A 17,335-nucleotide genomic window follows, 5' to 3' on the forward strand; every position below is an offset into this window, starting at 1 on the left:
ACATTAAAATAAATTTATACAAGGTGGACACAACAATATGAGCAGTAATTTCTTTCAAACAAGGTTAAGATAGTTGGGAGTTTACTGAACTTTACTCTAAATCCTGCCACATGATGAACGGGCACATGCAGCCCCCACCTGGGATGACCCACCTGGGCAGACCCACCTGGGACGACCTACCTGGGCAGCACTGAGAGATGTGCTCCCAGGTGGGGGCGCTGCTGGGACCTCACCAGAGCAGCCAGGTTGACCTCCAAGCCCGTGATCTCATTTCCGAACATGGCTGCGAGCAAGCAGAAGGCCTGTGAGGGGCATGGCAGAATGAGAGACGTGACTGTGACACCATCTCGACCGTGAAAACCCGACTCCAATGCAAACACAGCCTTTCCACGGGGAGCCCTCGCCTGTCACTATGGTTCTGTGGCCTCGCTGCAGGTGTCTGCACAGCACTGTGATTAACAGCTTTCACACACACACCTCTGCAGGAACCCGGCCCTGTCACACGCGGGAGCTGGTGAGCACGATTCATAGGTATGGACAGACGCCCCGACGCCAGGGCAGGGAGTGCCGTGGACTGACCTTGTCATTGCTGCTCATCACAGCACATGACCCGGCCACCTGAATGCTGAGGTTCTGAAAATCTGAATTTTCACAAAGAGAAAGAAACAAGCACATTTAAGGGGTAAGAAAAGGAACCAGATACTCAGGGACACGTTATCTGCTGTGTTCCTGACACTGCAGGGATGGGGCAGGGCCAGCCGCCGGTGTAGCTGACCACACACAGACATGTGCCCCAAGAACACAGACCCCGCAGCTAAGCGACATGCCAGCTGGATCTGGGAGGACAGAGAGGTGGCTGAGGGCACAGGAGGGAGGCCTGGGAGATGGGGACCAGCACAGGGAGGTCCCCACAGAGCCAGACGCGTGTCCCTGGGCCTTGGCGCACAGAGGTGCCCACGCCCCTGAGGGTGCCCCTCTCACCCATCATTTCCTCACTCCGAATGACAGGCTTTCTACCCTAAAACTTGTTCCCCACAGCAGTAAAAAAAAAAAATTAAAGTTAACATGAAATTTATATCAGAGGTTCTCTGAACATTGAGCTCACCCCTGTAACGTAAGACGGCCTCCAGTTCAAAGCTTGCCAGGTTGAGCACAAACAGTCCCGCAGAGCTTCCCACCCACACGCAGCTGGTCCCAGGAGGAGGGCTGTTGAGAGAGACGCACAGTGTGGACTGATCTCACCTGTGACGTTTCGGTTCCACAGAGTCACCGAGGGCCACCCGAACCCTCCCTGCGAGTGGAGCACGGCTGTGTCGCCGCGGAGACCGCACAGGGTCTCTCTGCGGGGTGGCAGGGGCTGCTCCTGTCGCCCACAATCACCACCACCCACACGAGGCCGGTGTTGAACCCTCTGGGGTTTCCTCGGGGTCTAGTCTCGAGTGAAGACAAGAAACACAAAAGCCACAACCTGGTCCCAACTCAACTCTCATCTGTGACATTTTCATTTCCCCCGAGGTCACCGGAGGTTGGTGCCGCGTCCCCTGCAGGAGGGTGCACGCTGGCGTCCTGTGAGGCGCTCGGCACCATCACGGCCACGGCGGCAGCTCTGCACAGGAGAAACACGCTTGAGAGGAAACGACTCCCAGGGAGCAGAGCCTGTGGCCGGCAAACAGCTCTGCCGTGTCTTCCTTCTCCGTTGGCAAACCAGATAAAACTGTCTGGCTGATTAATCCGCCAGACTGGGACTCAGGACGGCCCTCCAGGCCTGCCTGCCTGCCACCTGCACCCTGAGGACACTAACCCAAGCACCAGCCTCGGCACCTGGCACCTCCAACAGCCCAGCTTCCCCAGGACTCATTCTTGGCACCCTCACCTCCAAAGCCAGACCACAGGGCCACCAAGCGAGTCATCCTAGACGGAAACCGGACCCTGTGACGTGGTATACTCCCTTCCCATTACTGCCCTGCTCTGAGCGAGGTGGTGTCCACAGTCTCAGACCCCTAAGTCGGCCCAACTGCCGGCAAAGCAATTGCTCCGTCCCAGCCTCCACCCGCAATGCCAGCCAGGAAGGGGCGTCTGTGCAGGGCCAGGGCCACACCAGCTGGGCCACCAGGCAGGGCTGCACCCTGCACGTGCCCCCAGCATTCGCCTCCTGTCGGGGACCAGAGTCCTCAGTCATCTCCAGAACCTCCCACGCTCTGAGCTGCAGGCGAACACACTCACTGCCTGTCCTTTAATCACAGTTAAACAGTGGCTTCCTTACGTGGCCAAATATTTATAATATTTCTACCAAATACAGTGATAAATAAAACTCATCTGAGGTCAATGTTAAACACGTAACATGCAGCACAGACAGAGAGAGTCTAGGATGAGTTGTAACTACGTCTCCCCTTCACCCCATTACACAAGTCAAGGTCTGCCTGGATTTTATGAGCAAAATTAAAATAACCCCATTTCTTTTATTAAATGAATTTAAAATAAGTGACTAAGTTTGCCAACTTTAAGACTTACAATAGGTAATTCTAAGAACACTTGCAGTTACTCAAACAGACTAAAATAATTGGGTTTTAATTCCATCATTCTAAGAAACAAACCTAACTTGAGGTTTTCCTCCAGTGGCCCCAGCCAAGCTCACCACACTTACCGCTCATGTCCAGGACCAAGGACGCGTGACAGGTCGCAGTGCGCCAGGGCCAGGACAGGAAGCGTGATGTCGACCGGGTCCCCTCCGTTCAGCTCGCCTGCGGAGGGAAGCGCACTCTCTCCTGGGAACAGCTATGACAATCCCACATGCAGGTTAAAATGGTTGGTAGAAACACTCAGGTCGGGAGCCAAGAGGACGCAAAGCTCCTTCGTCATAAAGACCAGGTGAGAGACAAGAAGTGGGCCCGTCACAGGGCTGCAGGGGGTGGCTGGGCCTCAAGCACAGGCCACGGAGGGAGGGAGTAGTGGGTTTGAGGTTTAGTTCATATTAAGTGGGCGTTGATGCAAGAAATCATAAAAGCCAAGACTTAGAACATTAGGAAAAATACATACATTGGATACAGGTAACTTCTGACCTGTTTGAAAAAGAAAGGGCTTAAAGTCATCTGCGAAAAAAGAAACAAACCAAACTTAAAGAACAACCACGGTGACGTGACTGTTGGCCGAGCGAAGCCACACTTGCTGCAGCACGAATGTTACTGGCCACATTCACCTGCAGAAGAGGCGCTGGCTGGATTAAAGGTAAAATAACAGTTTCCCGGTGTGTCAGCTCCATAGCAGAGCACATGGTGAGAGGCTGAGCCCCTGGCACAGTGGCAGCACTGGGAGGAGGAAGAGGACAGGTGACAAGCAACAGGATGTGGGCAGGGCGGTCAAGGTGGAATCGGGATTAGAGTGCACATCTGCTCAGCGTGGAAGATCCACGGGACCCCCACAGCCATGACGACCACCCACAGGAGGGGTGTTCGCTGGACCCCCACCCTGTCCTCTCGCAGACCAGCCGGTGCCTGGAGATGTCTAAGGTCAGGACCCTGACCCTGCTGTCCCCACTCCCGCCCTCAGGCAGGACCTGGACAGGCTGCTCAGAGTGCCGTGGGCAGGATTCGGTGGGCGGGGTCAGTGAGGCTACCTGGCTGGCAGGTGGAGAAACTTTCCATCTGTTTCCTCAGGTCCACACGAGTCACACGACGGTAATGATGACCTTGCACCAAACTGAAGATGCACAGCTGGACCAAGGAGGTGAGAGACATGTCAGTCTCGTTGAACGGAGGGAGGAAAAGGCAGGACAAGCAGAGGAGGAAGGGCGGGGGCCTGGGACCTAGACTCGGGACTGGCTCTGAGGTGGGGAACAGTCTTGTGGGATGGGGCCCCTAACCTTGGGGTCGATGGTGTCAGGACTGAGCTAAACTGGAGGACACCCAGCTGGGGTCACAGAGAACTTCTTGGTGGGGGACCAACCACCTCACATCGGGGGGCCAGAGAGTGGGCCATGCGGTGCTCTGGGTGAAAATGAAGGAGACACACAGGCGGGGAGAACTGGGGGTCCTGGTGGGATGTCGTCCCCAAACTGCATCGACTTTTAAAAAGAGAACAGCACGCACCCTCTGAAGTGGAGCTAAATTGCTTGCCCAAAACTCCAGGTTTTGAAAAAGATCATGTATCTTCAAAATGTTCAGTTCAGGTGAAGCTGACAGTGAGGCTGAGAGGCTCTCAGCTGAGCGTTCGGGACAGACAGACGCCGAGGCCCCAAACTAAAAGCAGTTTACGGTGGGGAGTCACGTCCTAGGCCAGCAGCTTCCCCGACGAAGGTCTATCTTTACCTGAACTGACCCTGTCTGCTGTCTTTCTGCATCTACGGTCACTTATCGTTGGGATGTCAGAGTAATTTTCTTTTTCCAGACCCCTCAGGGCACAGGCACTGCTTTGGAGACCACACCCCTCACTGTCCTGAGTTAACTGTGGGCTGTTAACTATCCTGCACCGACCTGAGTAAAGAAGTGTGTCTGTCATCTGACGTTTTATCCAATTCCAGAGGTTTCCCGGCTTTGCTTTCTCCCGCCTCCCTCATCTATCACCAGAGGGTTTCTTGGAACCCACTGACCTCTCTCCTTTTCTGATTGTAATGGATAAAGCAAGGTGCACAGTTGCCACTCTCGGGGCGTTATCGCAGTCCCTTGAGATCCTGCTTCCTGACAGGAGTCAACAGCTTGGCTCAAATAAACTCACAAAAGTTCTTCACAGGTTTGGGTGTTTTTTACGGTGATGCTGGGATGGACTAGAAGGGGCGGGGCGCTCACCTGGCCCTCGGCACTTCCGGCAACAAGCTGCTGGCTCCGTCCATCCAGGAAGAGGCTCAGGAGGGGGGAGGCTGGTTGCGGAATAGAGGACATTTGCTTTGGGCACTGACATAGTTTAAACTGACAACTATCAGTTTTACTTCTTTCGGTCAAGTTTGGACTATTCTGAAACAATCTGTTCCCAGGAAGTAGAAACTGGGTGAGCACAGCGGGAGGAATCTCATGTGCTCGGGGGAGGCAGGGCTACCATCAGCGGGGTCCAGGTAGACCCCCCTGTCTGCCCACATCACTCAAACCCCCACCCTGGTCACTGACTCCAGTGGCTCCTAACCCCGGGGGAGGGCAGCAAGTACCCAGGAAGCGCTAGACTTTCCCCAGGACGGTTCTTGAGTGGCCAGAAGTCATGAAGCTATGGGATTCACGATGAAACAGCAATTAAATGGATGCCTTTTTAAAAATTGTTGCCGAGGATGTCATTTCACTTATGACATATTCTGAATCTAAACTGTAAAAAATTTAGAAGGAGGGTTCAGATACATGGATATTAAAAGACACTCCTTGTCCTAAAAACTATAAAAGGCATCAAAATCAAGTTTGTAATGTTGTCTTAACAAATAACTCCACATAATTTCAGGAAATAATTCCAACACAATTCTGAGAAATGTCTTATCCCTGGATTGCTGGTGCCCGAGCTGTTGAAGAATTGCACTCTCCAGGTCGACCTTTAACACTGAGCCTTCGGGCGGCACCTAAACTTTCCTACGTTGTTTCCATGGGTCGTATCCCAGAAAGGAGCCACCTGCCCTAAACCAGATGTGCACACAGGAGCACGGGGACCTGGAAACCAGTCCCAGCAGGTGCTGGGGACCCTGTGGAGGCTGCACCTGCACCCACTGCTCAACCTTCCCGTCCCCTGTGTGACCGTGGACGGTGTCCGTTGTGACCAAAGGGACAGTCTGAGGAGAGTGTGTGGCAACCCAGCCACTGGCCTGGGCCCTCCGGGCGCTGTCCCTGCGGATGCACAGCCCGGGACCTTGTTTCCTGGGACAGCAAAGGTGCACGGCACCTTCCCACACCTCTCCCAAACCCCCAGAACGCCCCGTATAGGCTCATGCTTTAAAGTTAAAAGGAAGAAAACCAGGTGGGAGTGAAACTAGTATTTCTGAGGGACACTCAGATCCCCAGCTGTCACGCTCCATCTACGGGTCTCACACACGGGGAGAGCGGAGACTCGGAGACATGGGCAGAAAGGATGTAAGTCAGGGCTACCTGTCAGCACCGAGGAGCTGTGCACTAACGATCCCGCGTGGTAGTCCCAGACCTTTGGACAGACACACAGGTTCCTTTAGAAGAGTTAAAACTTTTCCATTATTGCTTTAGCTTCAACTAATACTTCTAGCCAATTACAAATCAACCTGTATAAATGGTTTTCTAAAAGAGAAACAAGTAATAAGTATAGTAATAAAACTGTACACACAGAATAAAAGATGTCAGACTCATACAGAAAAACACTCCATTTCCAGAAATGAGAACCTGTGGGTTTGGAGACCCGAGCCAAGGTGCGAGGCAGGCTCAGGCACTCAGCCCACCCTGCCCCGCGAGGCGCAGGCGCGAAGCCAGCTGTCCCCGCGAGCAGACCTCACGTAAAGTGTGTGCCTGAGAGCCCCACACACACGGTTACTGGGAGACAGACACGTGGCACTCTCCAATCATCAGCTCCTTTAATTCCCACAACGCCCAGAGGTGGTGGGCACCGTTAGCCCACTTGTTCCCATTATGTCCAGACAGGAGCGTGAGGCACAGCACAGCATGTCTGTCAGCAGCAGTGGGTACTCAGAGAGCTGGGGTGCAGCCCAGAGCTGCTCCAGAGCAGGGACTTGACACCCTTCCAGCTGGTTGTGCCAGGCACAGGTTTCAGGGTGACAGTGGAAGTGGTGCCCAGTCTCTCCTTCCCTCCCTGTGCCCAGCCCCTCCCGCCCCTCCCTGAGCAGCCGTGTGGTAAGTTCCTCCCACTTTTCTCTCTCGCACGTGTAGCATCCTCACTGTCGCCGAGATAATCGTGACACTAGCTAACTTGGACACGGACAGGCACTGAGCTTGCATTTTAACTTATTTTCTTCTTGAGCCCAATTTGTTCTGACTGAATCCAGATTCTAGAAAATGGTTCTGCTCCGGCCCCTCGTTAATACCATGGAGACGAGTCAGTTTTCTCCCCAAGGCCCTGGACTTGAGGAGGTGGTCCGAGATAACTCAACAACTCGAGCCCAGATAGGAATGTGGGGACAGAGAGGGGCTGTAAGCGCCACCCGACTCCCAACACTCAGCCCGCGGCCCCAGCCGGAATGTCTGGCCGCAGGTCAGGACAGCGACCATTGTGCAGAACGTGGCAGAAGTAGAGTCATGTGGGAGGCAGTGGGCGCGAGCGTCCGGCTCTGCACTGCTGCACTCACCACACGGTTTAAGCTCCCGTTGACCTGTGAGTGGTCTGCCGCCGTCCCTACCTTAAAGCTCCTGTCCTCAGACACCGAGATGAGGAGGTGTGCCTGCCACACACAGAACTCAGCAGCCGTCACAGGGCCCTGGTGCCCCTCCAGCTGGGCTCGCGGGGACTGACTCTGGGGGTCAGACAGGGAGACCAGTCACTGGATGTTCTGACAATGACTGTCACTAAGAAGTTACCTGTGTCCCGCAGAAAAGACTTTCTGTTAAAATAAACCCTCCCTCTTCCAAAGTTGACGCTCTTTATACACAGACCCAGGAGTTGCCATTCAGATGGCTGAACTCAGGCCTCCAGGGCCACACGGCCCCTGACGGTGAGAGAGAAACAGTGACTGAGGCTGACCCTCCGCTGAGCCTGGGCAGGCGCCTGCCCACAAAGCATCTGAATGTTAGAGCTCAGACACCAGGGGGCCCGTGAAGCCATCCCGGGACAGGTGTGGGGGCCCCCCAGTCTGAGGACACTTTCCATGTCCGTCTGTGACTCTTTTCCCACACTGACCTTCCCTGGGTAAGCCTCAATCTCACAATCAATGTGAGCCAAGAAGTGTTCAAAGACAGGACTGTGCCCCCAACCGCCTGGCACACCCCAGGCCCCCACCAATAATAATTAACACATTGTTTGCGGGTAGTTTTCATCGCGCGCTCTACTACCAGTTAACGTAAAACGTATAAATACATTTTCCACATACAATGCGTTAAGATTTCATGCCTAACATCCTTCCCAACCTATGTTTTTTAACATGGACATGGCAAGGAATTCTCTGCAGGCAAACGGCTTGTTAACCGTACTCGTGACACCAGGCCATGGACAACCTGTCCCCACAGTATGTCTCGAGCAGACCACGAATCAGAGGGAACAGAGAGCCACGTCCTGCTGTCTGACACAGTGGCCCAAAAAGCTGTTTCAGGATCAGATATAAGATTCAATGATCATAGAACCTGCAGGTGGCAACACATTTACTCAAACTATTCCCCATTAAGAAATAAGTGAGAGCCCGGCCGGGCATGGCTCAGCGGTTGAGCGTCGACCTAGGATCCAGGTGACTGGGGTTCGATTCCCGGTCAGGGCACGTGCCCGGGTTGTGGGCTCTATCAATGACTCTCTCATCATTGATGTTTCTCTCTCTCTCCCTCTCCTTTCCTCTCTCTGAAATCAATAAAGATATATTTAAAAAAATAATAATAATAATAAGTGAGAAAATCCAGTTCTTGATGGAAGCAAATTTTGCTGAAAGATCAACAAAAGCAGCACAGGGTGAAGGTCTCCGAGCAGCTGCTGAAGCAGAGTGTCAGGGAAGCACACATTTCACGGAGCGTGTCTGTTTCAAGTCTCCAGCACCCGGGTTTCATGGAGAGTCTCCATTCACAGCAGACAGCCTTCCAATTTCAAGACAGAGGTACGTGTTCACTCACTTCCCCCCGTGGGCACAGGTTGTCCATGGCCTGGGGTCACGAGTAAGGTTCACAAAACTCGCCCAGTTAGGAGCACTGCTGACGAGAGGCAGGGGCACCTCGGCACCCATGAGGCCCCACCAGCTCTGCACATCCCGCCCCCCATGCCACCCTCACATAGGTTATCTCTCACCTGGACATCCAGCACGAGGACTTTGTTACCAGCACACACAGCGGCTACCTGGTCGTCTGGACCAAACCTCACATACTGCACCTTTCCTGGGAGGGTGTCCAGGATGAGCCCGCAAGGAACTAACCCTGGGGGAAGTGTGGTCGGTTGTTAGTGTCGTTATCAGAGGTGGGACTGTGACAGCGAAAGTGTCGTGGGGGTCAGCTCCTCTCAGTGACACACGGGGTGACAATGAGCTGTCACATGACTTTGGCTCTTTGAGAGCATTAAAAACACTGAATATAAAAATTCTTCTGGAAATTCGTGGACTTGGCCAGAATTGGCCAGTAGTGTGAGGGCACTCCCCACGCAGCCCCAAGGGAAGGATGGAAACTGAGCTTGTTCTAACCCACGGCCGAGTGCAGGTCGCTGGACCTCCAGTGCCTGCTGACCTGGGAGGAGATCCCCACATATCAAAGTCCACGTGAGGCTCCCAAGAGCAACTTAAAGACAAAGTTTGGGAGCGCAGCCCCTTCAACACCAAGAGCTGTCTGTTTACAAAGACCTTGTGGGAAGCAGATACCTAACATGTGGTTCACTGTACACTGGCACATGTGCATATTATACTTGCAGGTGCTTGTGCAGGTGTGCACTACATACATGTGCACTACATGTGTGCTGTATGTGTGTGCCCACATGTGTACTGTGTTACATGTGAATGTATGTGCCACAAATGTATGCATCATGTGTATAAGTGTGTATGCATGTACTACACATGTGTGTATTATACACACATGTACGTGTGTGTGGTGTGTGTGAGCTATGTATGCATTTCCCTATATGTACTATTTGTGCATGTGTATGGTGTGTATGTATGTGTGCACATGTGTGTGCTATATGTGTATGCATGAGTATTATGCAATCTGCATGTGTACATAGTGTATATGAGTGCATGTGTGTATGGACAGCGTGTGGGGGTATGTACGCAATATGTGTGTACATGTGTATGTGGGTGCTACATGTGTGTGCATGTGTTTGTATTTGCATACATGTGTGTATATTTGTATTTACATGTGTGTGTACTATACGTGTGTGTGTGTGTAGATGTTGGTGGTGACACACTGATATTGCAGTGACCATAGTATAAATTAAAGAAAGTGGAGTATAAACTATTATATAGGCTGTTGCTTAAAATGAGTTGATTTAAGAATAATTCTAAAAATTCTGAACGGAACTTCTCAATGTGGTCCTCACTGACGTTTCACCACCACCTGACAGGATTCGGACACCACCACCCTCTGACACATGGGCTCCTTCTCGGCTCCTCAGGCCCAGCTCTTCCCACGCAGGCCCAGGCCCCCACAGTCCCTCTGCCTCACATGCGCTGCCACCCTCCCACCCAGGTTTGTCTGTCACATCGATGTTTCTCTCTCTCCCTCTCTCCTTTGAAAAGCAATGGAAAAAATATCCTTGAGTGAGAATTAACAACAACAACAAAAAAACCCACAGAGCCCAGGACACCAGCTTCACACACAGCCAAGGTCAGAGGTCAGAGTGGCCTGGTGTGCTTCCCATGGGCACCCAGCTCCCTACCTGGTTTCAAGGTCACAGGGGTCAAACAGGATCCCAACCCCCTCACATTACCAAGTATATCTAAGGATACATGGTTCCCTTTGAACATTTTTAAAATCTGTTTTAAGTCTGCGCTTACCTTGAAGCACTTTCTCTCTGCATTTGTCCAGCCTCCACATGATAACATAATCTTGTGATGCAGAACAGACCAGAAGGGGGTTCCCCGTATTTCCAAATGCCACGGCAGTGATTGGCTGATGGTGTCCTCTTAAGACCAGAAGCTAAAACAATTCACAAAAATATCATAGATTAGAGGTAACAAACAAAATAAAAAACCATAACAATGTAACCTCAAAACTAAAAAATTAAAGGGACTGAATTTTTCAGATATATTGACTTCACATATTCATTTATTAAGATCCATGTGTCCTAGGAAAGGATTCTCTCAAGTTCGGCGCCGTTGCTCAGTATCACAAACAACAGGCACCAGCAAAGTGACAGCTGCCCTCACCCTGCACCCGCTGTGTGTGATCCAACAGTGCCCACTGCGCCCACCGCGTGCTGGGGAGGTAACAGCGTGTGGCCTGTAACAGATTCAGTGCGTTTTTGTCTCCTTTCTCTTTAACCAGCGTGGTCAACAGATGCTCAGGTTAGAACGAGCCTGACTAGCACAGTGACCAGCTGGTTAAGGTCTTTGAATCTACACAGACAGCATGGCAACCAGAAGGGTAGGCCCTTTGCTCACCACTTACTATTGAATTCCTGTGTCCCCCAACAGAAAAATGAACGAACAGATGGTAGTATGTTCCCACAACGGAATATTACCCAGTGATAACAACAATGAACCCTTGATATGTGCGAGGACACAGATAAGTCTCAAAATAATCATCCAGGATGAAAGGAGCCAGCAGACAAAGGAGTAAATACTGTCTGATTCCATTTACATAAAACTCTAGAAAATGCTAAGTAACCTAAAAGCTTATATTTAGAATAGATTAAAAAAACTCCTTCAAATCAAAAAAGACAGACACTCCAATAGAAAAATGGCAAGAGATCGAACACATACATCCTTCAACCTTGACCAAGATTAAAAAGAGAACATGGCCAAGTGGCCAATAAATGTACAAAAAAAGTATCAGATGTCATTAGTCAGCAGGGAATTATAAATTTCAATTAAGTAGCACCGCACCCACCAGAAGGGCTAAAATTAAAAGGACCAAGTGTAGGGAAGGAGGGGAAACTCTTATACACCATTTGGAGTACAGACTGGTACCCCCACTTTGCAGGTCTCCTTAGCATTATCTACTGAACTAAAGATGAGAATCCCCCATGACTCAGCAGGTGGGCACACCTATTACATACTAGAGAATGTTTGCAGTGGTCAAACTGTGGAATCAAAACAGAGGTACTCCAGCAGTGGAATGGATAAGCGTGGTCCCTGCATTCGGTGGAGTACTATGCAGTAATGAAAACAAACAGGGATGAAGCTCAGGCCGTGTACACACAGTTCAAACGTGAGCCACTACCTACGGTGCTAGAAGGGAAGACAGTGCCCTCTTTGGGGGGGAGAGGGACACTGACTGACAGGGGCGGTCACCCAGCTGTGCCCGCTTGTTATGACCACGATGTGTGCTCAATGGCTGGGACACGGTTTTCTGAGTATTTTATAGTCCACTGCAAAAGTGAGAGAGATCAAGCTGGAGATCTAAACATAGCTCTAAACTCAGGAGAATGTCCAAGATACAGGTTCCCCTTTACTCGTGATTAGCCAAGTGACTGTCAGTAAGGCTGAAAGCTAAAGAAAAACTTCAAGGTAAATATAGTCGTGGCTCCAACGTGCTGTGCTCACTGTTCTCAAACTCCCAAAGCCCAAAGTGAAGGCAAAAGTTACTCAGATACCAAAACATGTGGATAGAATTTACTTTTTTGTTTCCATGAATGCCGGAGCCCGCTGGCAGAGTCGAAAGGTCCTGAGGAAGGGGTGAGGATGGAGAAAAGACAGACACAAAAAAAATGGGATTGGGAGGGCTGCAGCTCGTGCCTGCTGTTAGCTGCCAGCCTCTAGTTTATTTTCCCAGCTCAATATATACAGGCACTGTTGATTTTGCTGAATAGCACCCCTCCCCACATTCCTACAAGGCTGTTTGAATGCTCTTTCAGAGTAAACACTCTGCCACCTGCATGAGCTCAGACCTTGGTAACTATCTTTATCTCGGCTTCTAATGGGAACTTTTGGGGAGGATTGAGTCCTTGGCTCCAGAGCCTCAGGCTACGTGGACCATGTCCAGACACGTAGCGGGCTCTCAATATCAAGGGTCATTGTGGAGAGGGTCGAGTCCCTGACTCCAGACCCTCAGGTGGCGTGGACCATGTCCAGACACGTCACCGGCTCCCAACACATGAAACCTGTATTTATTAAGAATATTCAAATAATTACATCAGTCATGAAATAGGCTTTAGAATGAAAATTAATGACTCTAAAACTCTATCAGTTTAAGGTAAAAGATTCTGCAATAAACATAATAAACTTCCTTAAGTGTGTTAATATTAAAAACCTATAAAATTTTAACTTGTCGTGTGTTGAGATGAACCTGTTCTTGCTCACGTTCATACTGGAGAATTTTTTAATAAAGTGATTCCAGTTTATTTTATAAAAATCAAAGTTAATATAATGCTTTTGTTGTGTTCACATTTCCCTCCATGGTTGTTTGCTGAATCCCAGAGGGTCATATCACCCAGACAGCACTATGGTGCTAGAAGTGAAGACAGTGCCCCCTTCACTGGGGGGGGGGGGACGGACAGGCGAAACGGAGAGGTGACAGGTGACACAGGGCGCTTTGTGTCGTCGACAGAACAAGAAGCGCGCAGACCCGAGCACCTGGTGGGGCGGGTCCTCCGTGCTCCACACGCAGAGGTGATTTCCATCTAAGGGGAAAGCGCAGTGTGGCGGGCGGCAGGCAAGCTGGACGTGCGAGGCGGGCTGCTTGGACTCAACCCGGTACTTTTCTGTGACTCTGTCGCCCCCACAGCCATCACTTGTGGAGAAAATCTGTGGTTCTTCCATCATCAATCTGAAAACACAGGAACATGCATGACAGCTGCGGGAATATTTCATACAGACGCCAGTCTGTTATTCATTCATAATTACTGATGTGGTTACACACACATGAGGCATCATACTTCCTCCCCGCACCCACTGCTTCCAAGAAAAAGGAAAAGTCACTGGAGACCCTGGAGGCCCCGGCCACACCGCTCCACTCCCCACCAGCGTCTAAACGACACAGACCCGACCAAGGCCCACTCACCCCTGCCAACACTTGCAGAGCTTGTCTCAGCCACCCCAGTGCGCCCTGGGGAGCACGAGTGTCCCCGAAAAGGAGCACACGCCTGAACACACAGAAACTGCGCTGGAGCCTGCCATGAGAACACGGGATAGGTCAGATCTAGAGCCCCACAGGGGGGACATGGTGTGAGTGGAGCCAGGGCGATGGGTCAGGGAATAGGGGAAAAACAATCTCAGAACAAGTGAGGGAAAGCACAGCAGCTAAAACACCCACGCGTGCTACGGGCTTTCACTAACCTGCATGAAAACACAACCACCTAAAACCTTTGTCGCCCAGATTCACACGCGACTCCCTAATCCTCAGTGTATTTGGAGGCGGGCTTTTGGGAGGAGATGAGGTCCTGAGGGTGGGCCCCCAGGAATGGGATCGGTGCCTTTAGAAGGGGACCCGGGGGGCGACCAGCCAGGAGGACTCAGCCCGGGGATGCCCAGGCGCCTCTGTGGACCGGGGAGTGGCCCACCCCGGGCAGAGACGCACAGGCCCGGGCTCGCGCGCGCGGCCCGGCGGGGAGAGGTGGCGGGCGGCTCGCCGCCCGTCTGCGGACCGTTACCGCGGCCCGAGCGGGCCCCGCGCGCCCCGCTCCCAGGCCCGTCTCCAGGGTGCGGAGACCGAGGGGGCGGGGGCTGGGTCCTGAGCAGCGCCCCCGGGTCTCGGCGCCCAGGGCGAGGCAGAGGAGCTGCGGCCCCGCTGGGGACAGCGCCGGCGGGCGCCCCACCCCGGGAGGGCGGCCCTGCGCGCGCGGCCGGCGGACAGGAGGGGGCGCTCCCGCCCGGCCTGCGCGGGGCCCGCGCCCCGGCCCCTCCGCTCCCCAGCTGACCCGCGAACCGGGCCTCCGGGCCGGCCGCTCGCCGGCTGCGCCCCGTCCCCGCCCCGTCCCTGCTGCCGGCGTGACCGGGCGGAGCGCGGGCCGCAGGGCCGACCCCGGCTCGCGGCGGGGCGTGGGCGGGACCCGCACCCCCTCCCGGGCCGCAGGCTCCCGCCTCAAGGACGGAGGAACCGGGGAGCCCGGGCGCCCGCCCTGCCCCGTCCGAGACGCCCCGTCAGCGGCAGGTAAGCGGGGAGCGGCGCCCGGGCGGCGGAGGCTCAGGGCGCACGGCCAGGCCCTCCCGCAGGAGCCGCGGGGACCCACAGGTGTCCCCCAGTAATAGCCGAAGACAGCGCCACCCAGGCACGGCTCTTCCCAACTTCAGGCAAAGCGACCCGAAGCCGGTCCCCCGCCCGAGGCCGTCACCTCCTTCGCGGCCGCGGGCGACGGCCGGTGTGGCGGCTCCGTCGGCCCCGCGCCCCCCTCGCGCCCCCACACGACCCGCGGGACTTGGGGTCACCGCGGTTCCAGCTTCCACTCCACCTGTCCCCACCAACGCGACCCCGCAGGCCCGTGACGAGCACGAGGGCCGGGCCACCGCGAGGGGCGCGAAGCTGAGGTCCCGCCTCGGGGGTGCGCCCGGCGCAGGGCCCTGAGCCGGGTCGGGGGCAGCCCGGCCCCCTCCGTACGGACGGCCCGTTCCCGGGGCGTCAGGGCTCCTCGAGGGGCGCGTGCTCCTGGGGGGACGGGGACGGGGACTGGGGGTGGCGACAGGTCACAGGTGACAGGTGTCCGCGCCTGGGGCTCCGCGCACCGGCCTCTCACCTGCGGCGGGCGGGCGGGACGCCGAGCGGAGCCTCCAGAGCTGGTCCCCAGCTGAGGGCGGGCGCCCCGCCCCCTCCCCGTCGCCGTGGTTACAGCCCAGCCGACGCTTGGCGCCGCGCCCCTTTCCCCAACCTCGCGAGATCCCGGAGACCCATCACTTCCGGGAGGCGCCTCGCTTCCGGCTCCTCGGCGCAGCCGCCCGGCCGGGCCCCTGGGAGCTGTGGTGAGTCCCGGCCGGAGGCCCGCGCTGCCCTCGGCCGCCGCGCTCGCGCCCCCGCCCGCCCCGCGCCGTCCCCGGCGAGGCCCTGCCCCCCGCGCCGCCCCGCCTCCCGCCGCCTCCGGGGCCGACCCGCAGGTCCCCGCCCAGCCGGCCGCTCCCACCCTCCCGGGGCTCCCGGGGCTCCCTGGGCCCGTCGCGTCCGCCCGGCCCCGCGCTCGCAGGTCCCCTCCCGGCGGCCCCTCCTCCCCTCCCCTCCCCTCCCCTCCCCTCCCCTCCCCTCCCCTCCCCGCCGCCGCTCAGGCTCCGGACGGGCGGCCCGACGCCCCCAATGGGGCCGCGCGACCCCCGTGGTGTCTCCGCAGGACGAGCAGCCGCGGTCCCGGCGCCGCGCGTCGCCCCCATGGCCGCTGCCTGGCGGGGCGCCCTCCTGCTGCTGCTGGCGGCGCAGGCCGCGTCCCGGGCGCGCGCCGCGGAGGAGGAGGAGGTGCCGGCCGAGTGGCTGCTCCTGCACGTGGTCCAGGGGCAGGTGGGCGCCGGGAATTACAGCTACCTGCGGCTCAACCACGAGGGCAGGATCGTGCTGGCCATGCGCAGCCTGCGGGGCGACGCCGACCTGTACGTGTCCGACAGCACCCTGCACCCCAACTTCGACGACTACGAGCTGCAGTCCGTCACCTGCGGCCGGGACGTGGTCTCCATCCCCGCACACTTCCAGCGCCCGGTGGGGATCGGGGTGTACGGGCACCCGTCACACCAGGACAGCGAGTTCGAGATGAAGGTGTATTTAGACCGGACGGTCCGGCGGCACCCGCTCGGGGACTCCGCTTACTCGGACGACGCGGAGGCGAGTCACACGCACACCTACGACCCCGAAGGTGCGTCTCAGGAGGAGGAATCCGTGCTTTGGACGATACTAATCAGCATTTTGAAACTGGTACTTGAAATTCTTTTTTGAACTCTGTCTGCAGAACACCAGTAATCTGTGAAGGTGATGGCAGGAACCCAGCTGCTTCCACCCGGCTGGAAGCTCTTACTTTTCTAGTTGGGGGATGGAAAATAAAGCCATACAGTTTTGTTACCTCAGTTACCCCAAAAGCAGAAGCAGCAAGCTGGATGCTTGTTTTCTTTTAAAGCTCAAATTCCCGTAAAAGGAGTATGCGCAATAAAATGTTTAAACTCCATTTTCATAGCTGGTCAGGTAACTAAAAAGAAAGATGGCAGTGACTTAGGTTTATGTAAAATAAATCAAAACGGAGCAGCTTTCCATGCAGGTGCACAGATCCGATGAAAAGATTGACAACGTTGTAATTTTACTGGTCAGATTCTAAACACAGTCAGTGTGTAAGCAAGTCTGAAAGGTAACCCTGCCTTCATACTTGCCAAACAGGACTAGAGCCCAAGCCCCACCCCAGCAGGGAGGGAGGGAACCGCCTGCCCAGCAGGTGTTCCTGGCCAGGGATGACAGTTCTAAACCCAGCTGCTCCCTATCACCAGTCCTGGAATTTTACCATCTCTGGCTACCTGCTAAGATTCTTCCATCACTACGTCATTACAGTACCTGTGGTAGGCCAGAAACTAAGTTTGAGGAAAACTTCATGAAAATAATAGTAACTCTCAGGCTAATGGAGGGATAATTATTTCTAATGAAATTGCCTAATACTTTCCCTGAATTTCTGGAGAGAGCCAAGGGACTAAGGTAAAAACCTTTTGGAAGATGAACTATTTCTC

The 17,335-nt window shown here is 54.6% G+C and overlaps 2 protein-coding genes across 2 annotated transcripts in view; one reads left to right on the forward strand and one right to left on the reverse strand.

Moving 5' to 3' along the window:
* Positions 1-15,438, reverse strand: part of WDR27 (WD repeat domain 27) — a 56,844-nt gene extending 41,406 nt beyond the window's left edge. Inside the window, exons 1-13 of the mRNA XM_081140182.1 lie at positions 15,388-15,438; positions 13,719-13,827; positions 13,292-13,484; positions 10,553-10,694; positions 8,866-8,990; positions 7,283-7,396; positions 6,051-6,102; positions 4,782-4,852; positions 3,614-3,710; positions 2,645-2,741; positions 1,106-1,206; positions 580-641; positions 181-302 (exon numbers count right to left, since the gene is read on the reverse strand). Coding sequence (XP_080996308.1) covers positions 181-302; positions 580-641; positions 1,106-1,206; positions 2,645-2,741; positions 3,614-3,710; positions 4,782-4,852; positions 6,051-6,102; positions 7,283-7,396; positions 8,866-8,990; positions 10,553-10,694; positions 13,292-13,480 — 1,172 coding nt within the window. The 5' untranslated portion in view covers positions 13,481-13,484; positions 13,719-13,827; positions 15,388-15,438. The remainder of the gene's footprint in view (positions 1-180; positions 303-579; positions 642-1,105; positions 1,207-2,644; positions 2,742-3,613; positions 3,711-4,781; positions 4,853-6,050; positions 6,103-7,282; positions 7,397-8,865; positions 8,991-10,552; positions 10,695-13,291; positions 13,485-13,718; positions 13,828-15,387) is intronic.
* An 88-nt stretch (positions 15,439-15,526) lies between these two features.
* Positions 15,527-17,312, forward strand: LOC308558477 (UPF0669 protein C6orf120 homolog). The gene is made up of 2 exons (XM_081140200.1): positions 15,527-15,610; positions 15,970-17,312. Exon 2 carries the CDS (start codon positions 16,008-16,010, stop codon positions 16,560-16,562), a length of 555 nt encoding a protein of 184 aa, XP_080996326.1. The 5' UTR covers positions 15,527-15,610; positions 15,970-16,007; the 3' UTR covers positions 16,563-17,312.
* The last annotated feature ends 23 nt before the right edge of the window (positions 17,313-17,335 follow it).

The sequence above is a fragment of the Miniopterus schreibersii genome (assembly GCF_964146895.1).
Source record: "Miniopterus schreibersii genome assembly, chromosome: 6".
Lineage (NCBI taxonomy): Eukaryota > Metazoa > Chordata > Mammalia > Chiroptera > Miniopteridae > Miniopterus > Miniopterus schreibersii.

Excerpts from the sequence above, each read along its gene's own strand:
- LOC308558477 (XM_081140200.1), top strand. The coding sequence starts at position 16,008 with ATGGCCGCTGCCTGGCGGGGCGCCCTCCTGCTGCTGCTGGCGGCGCAG.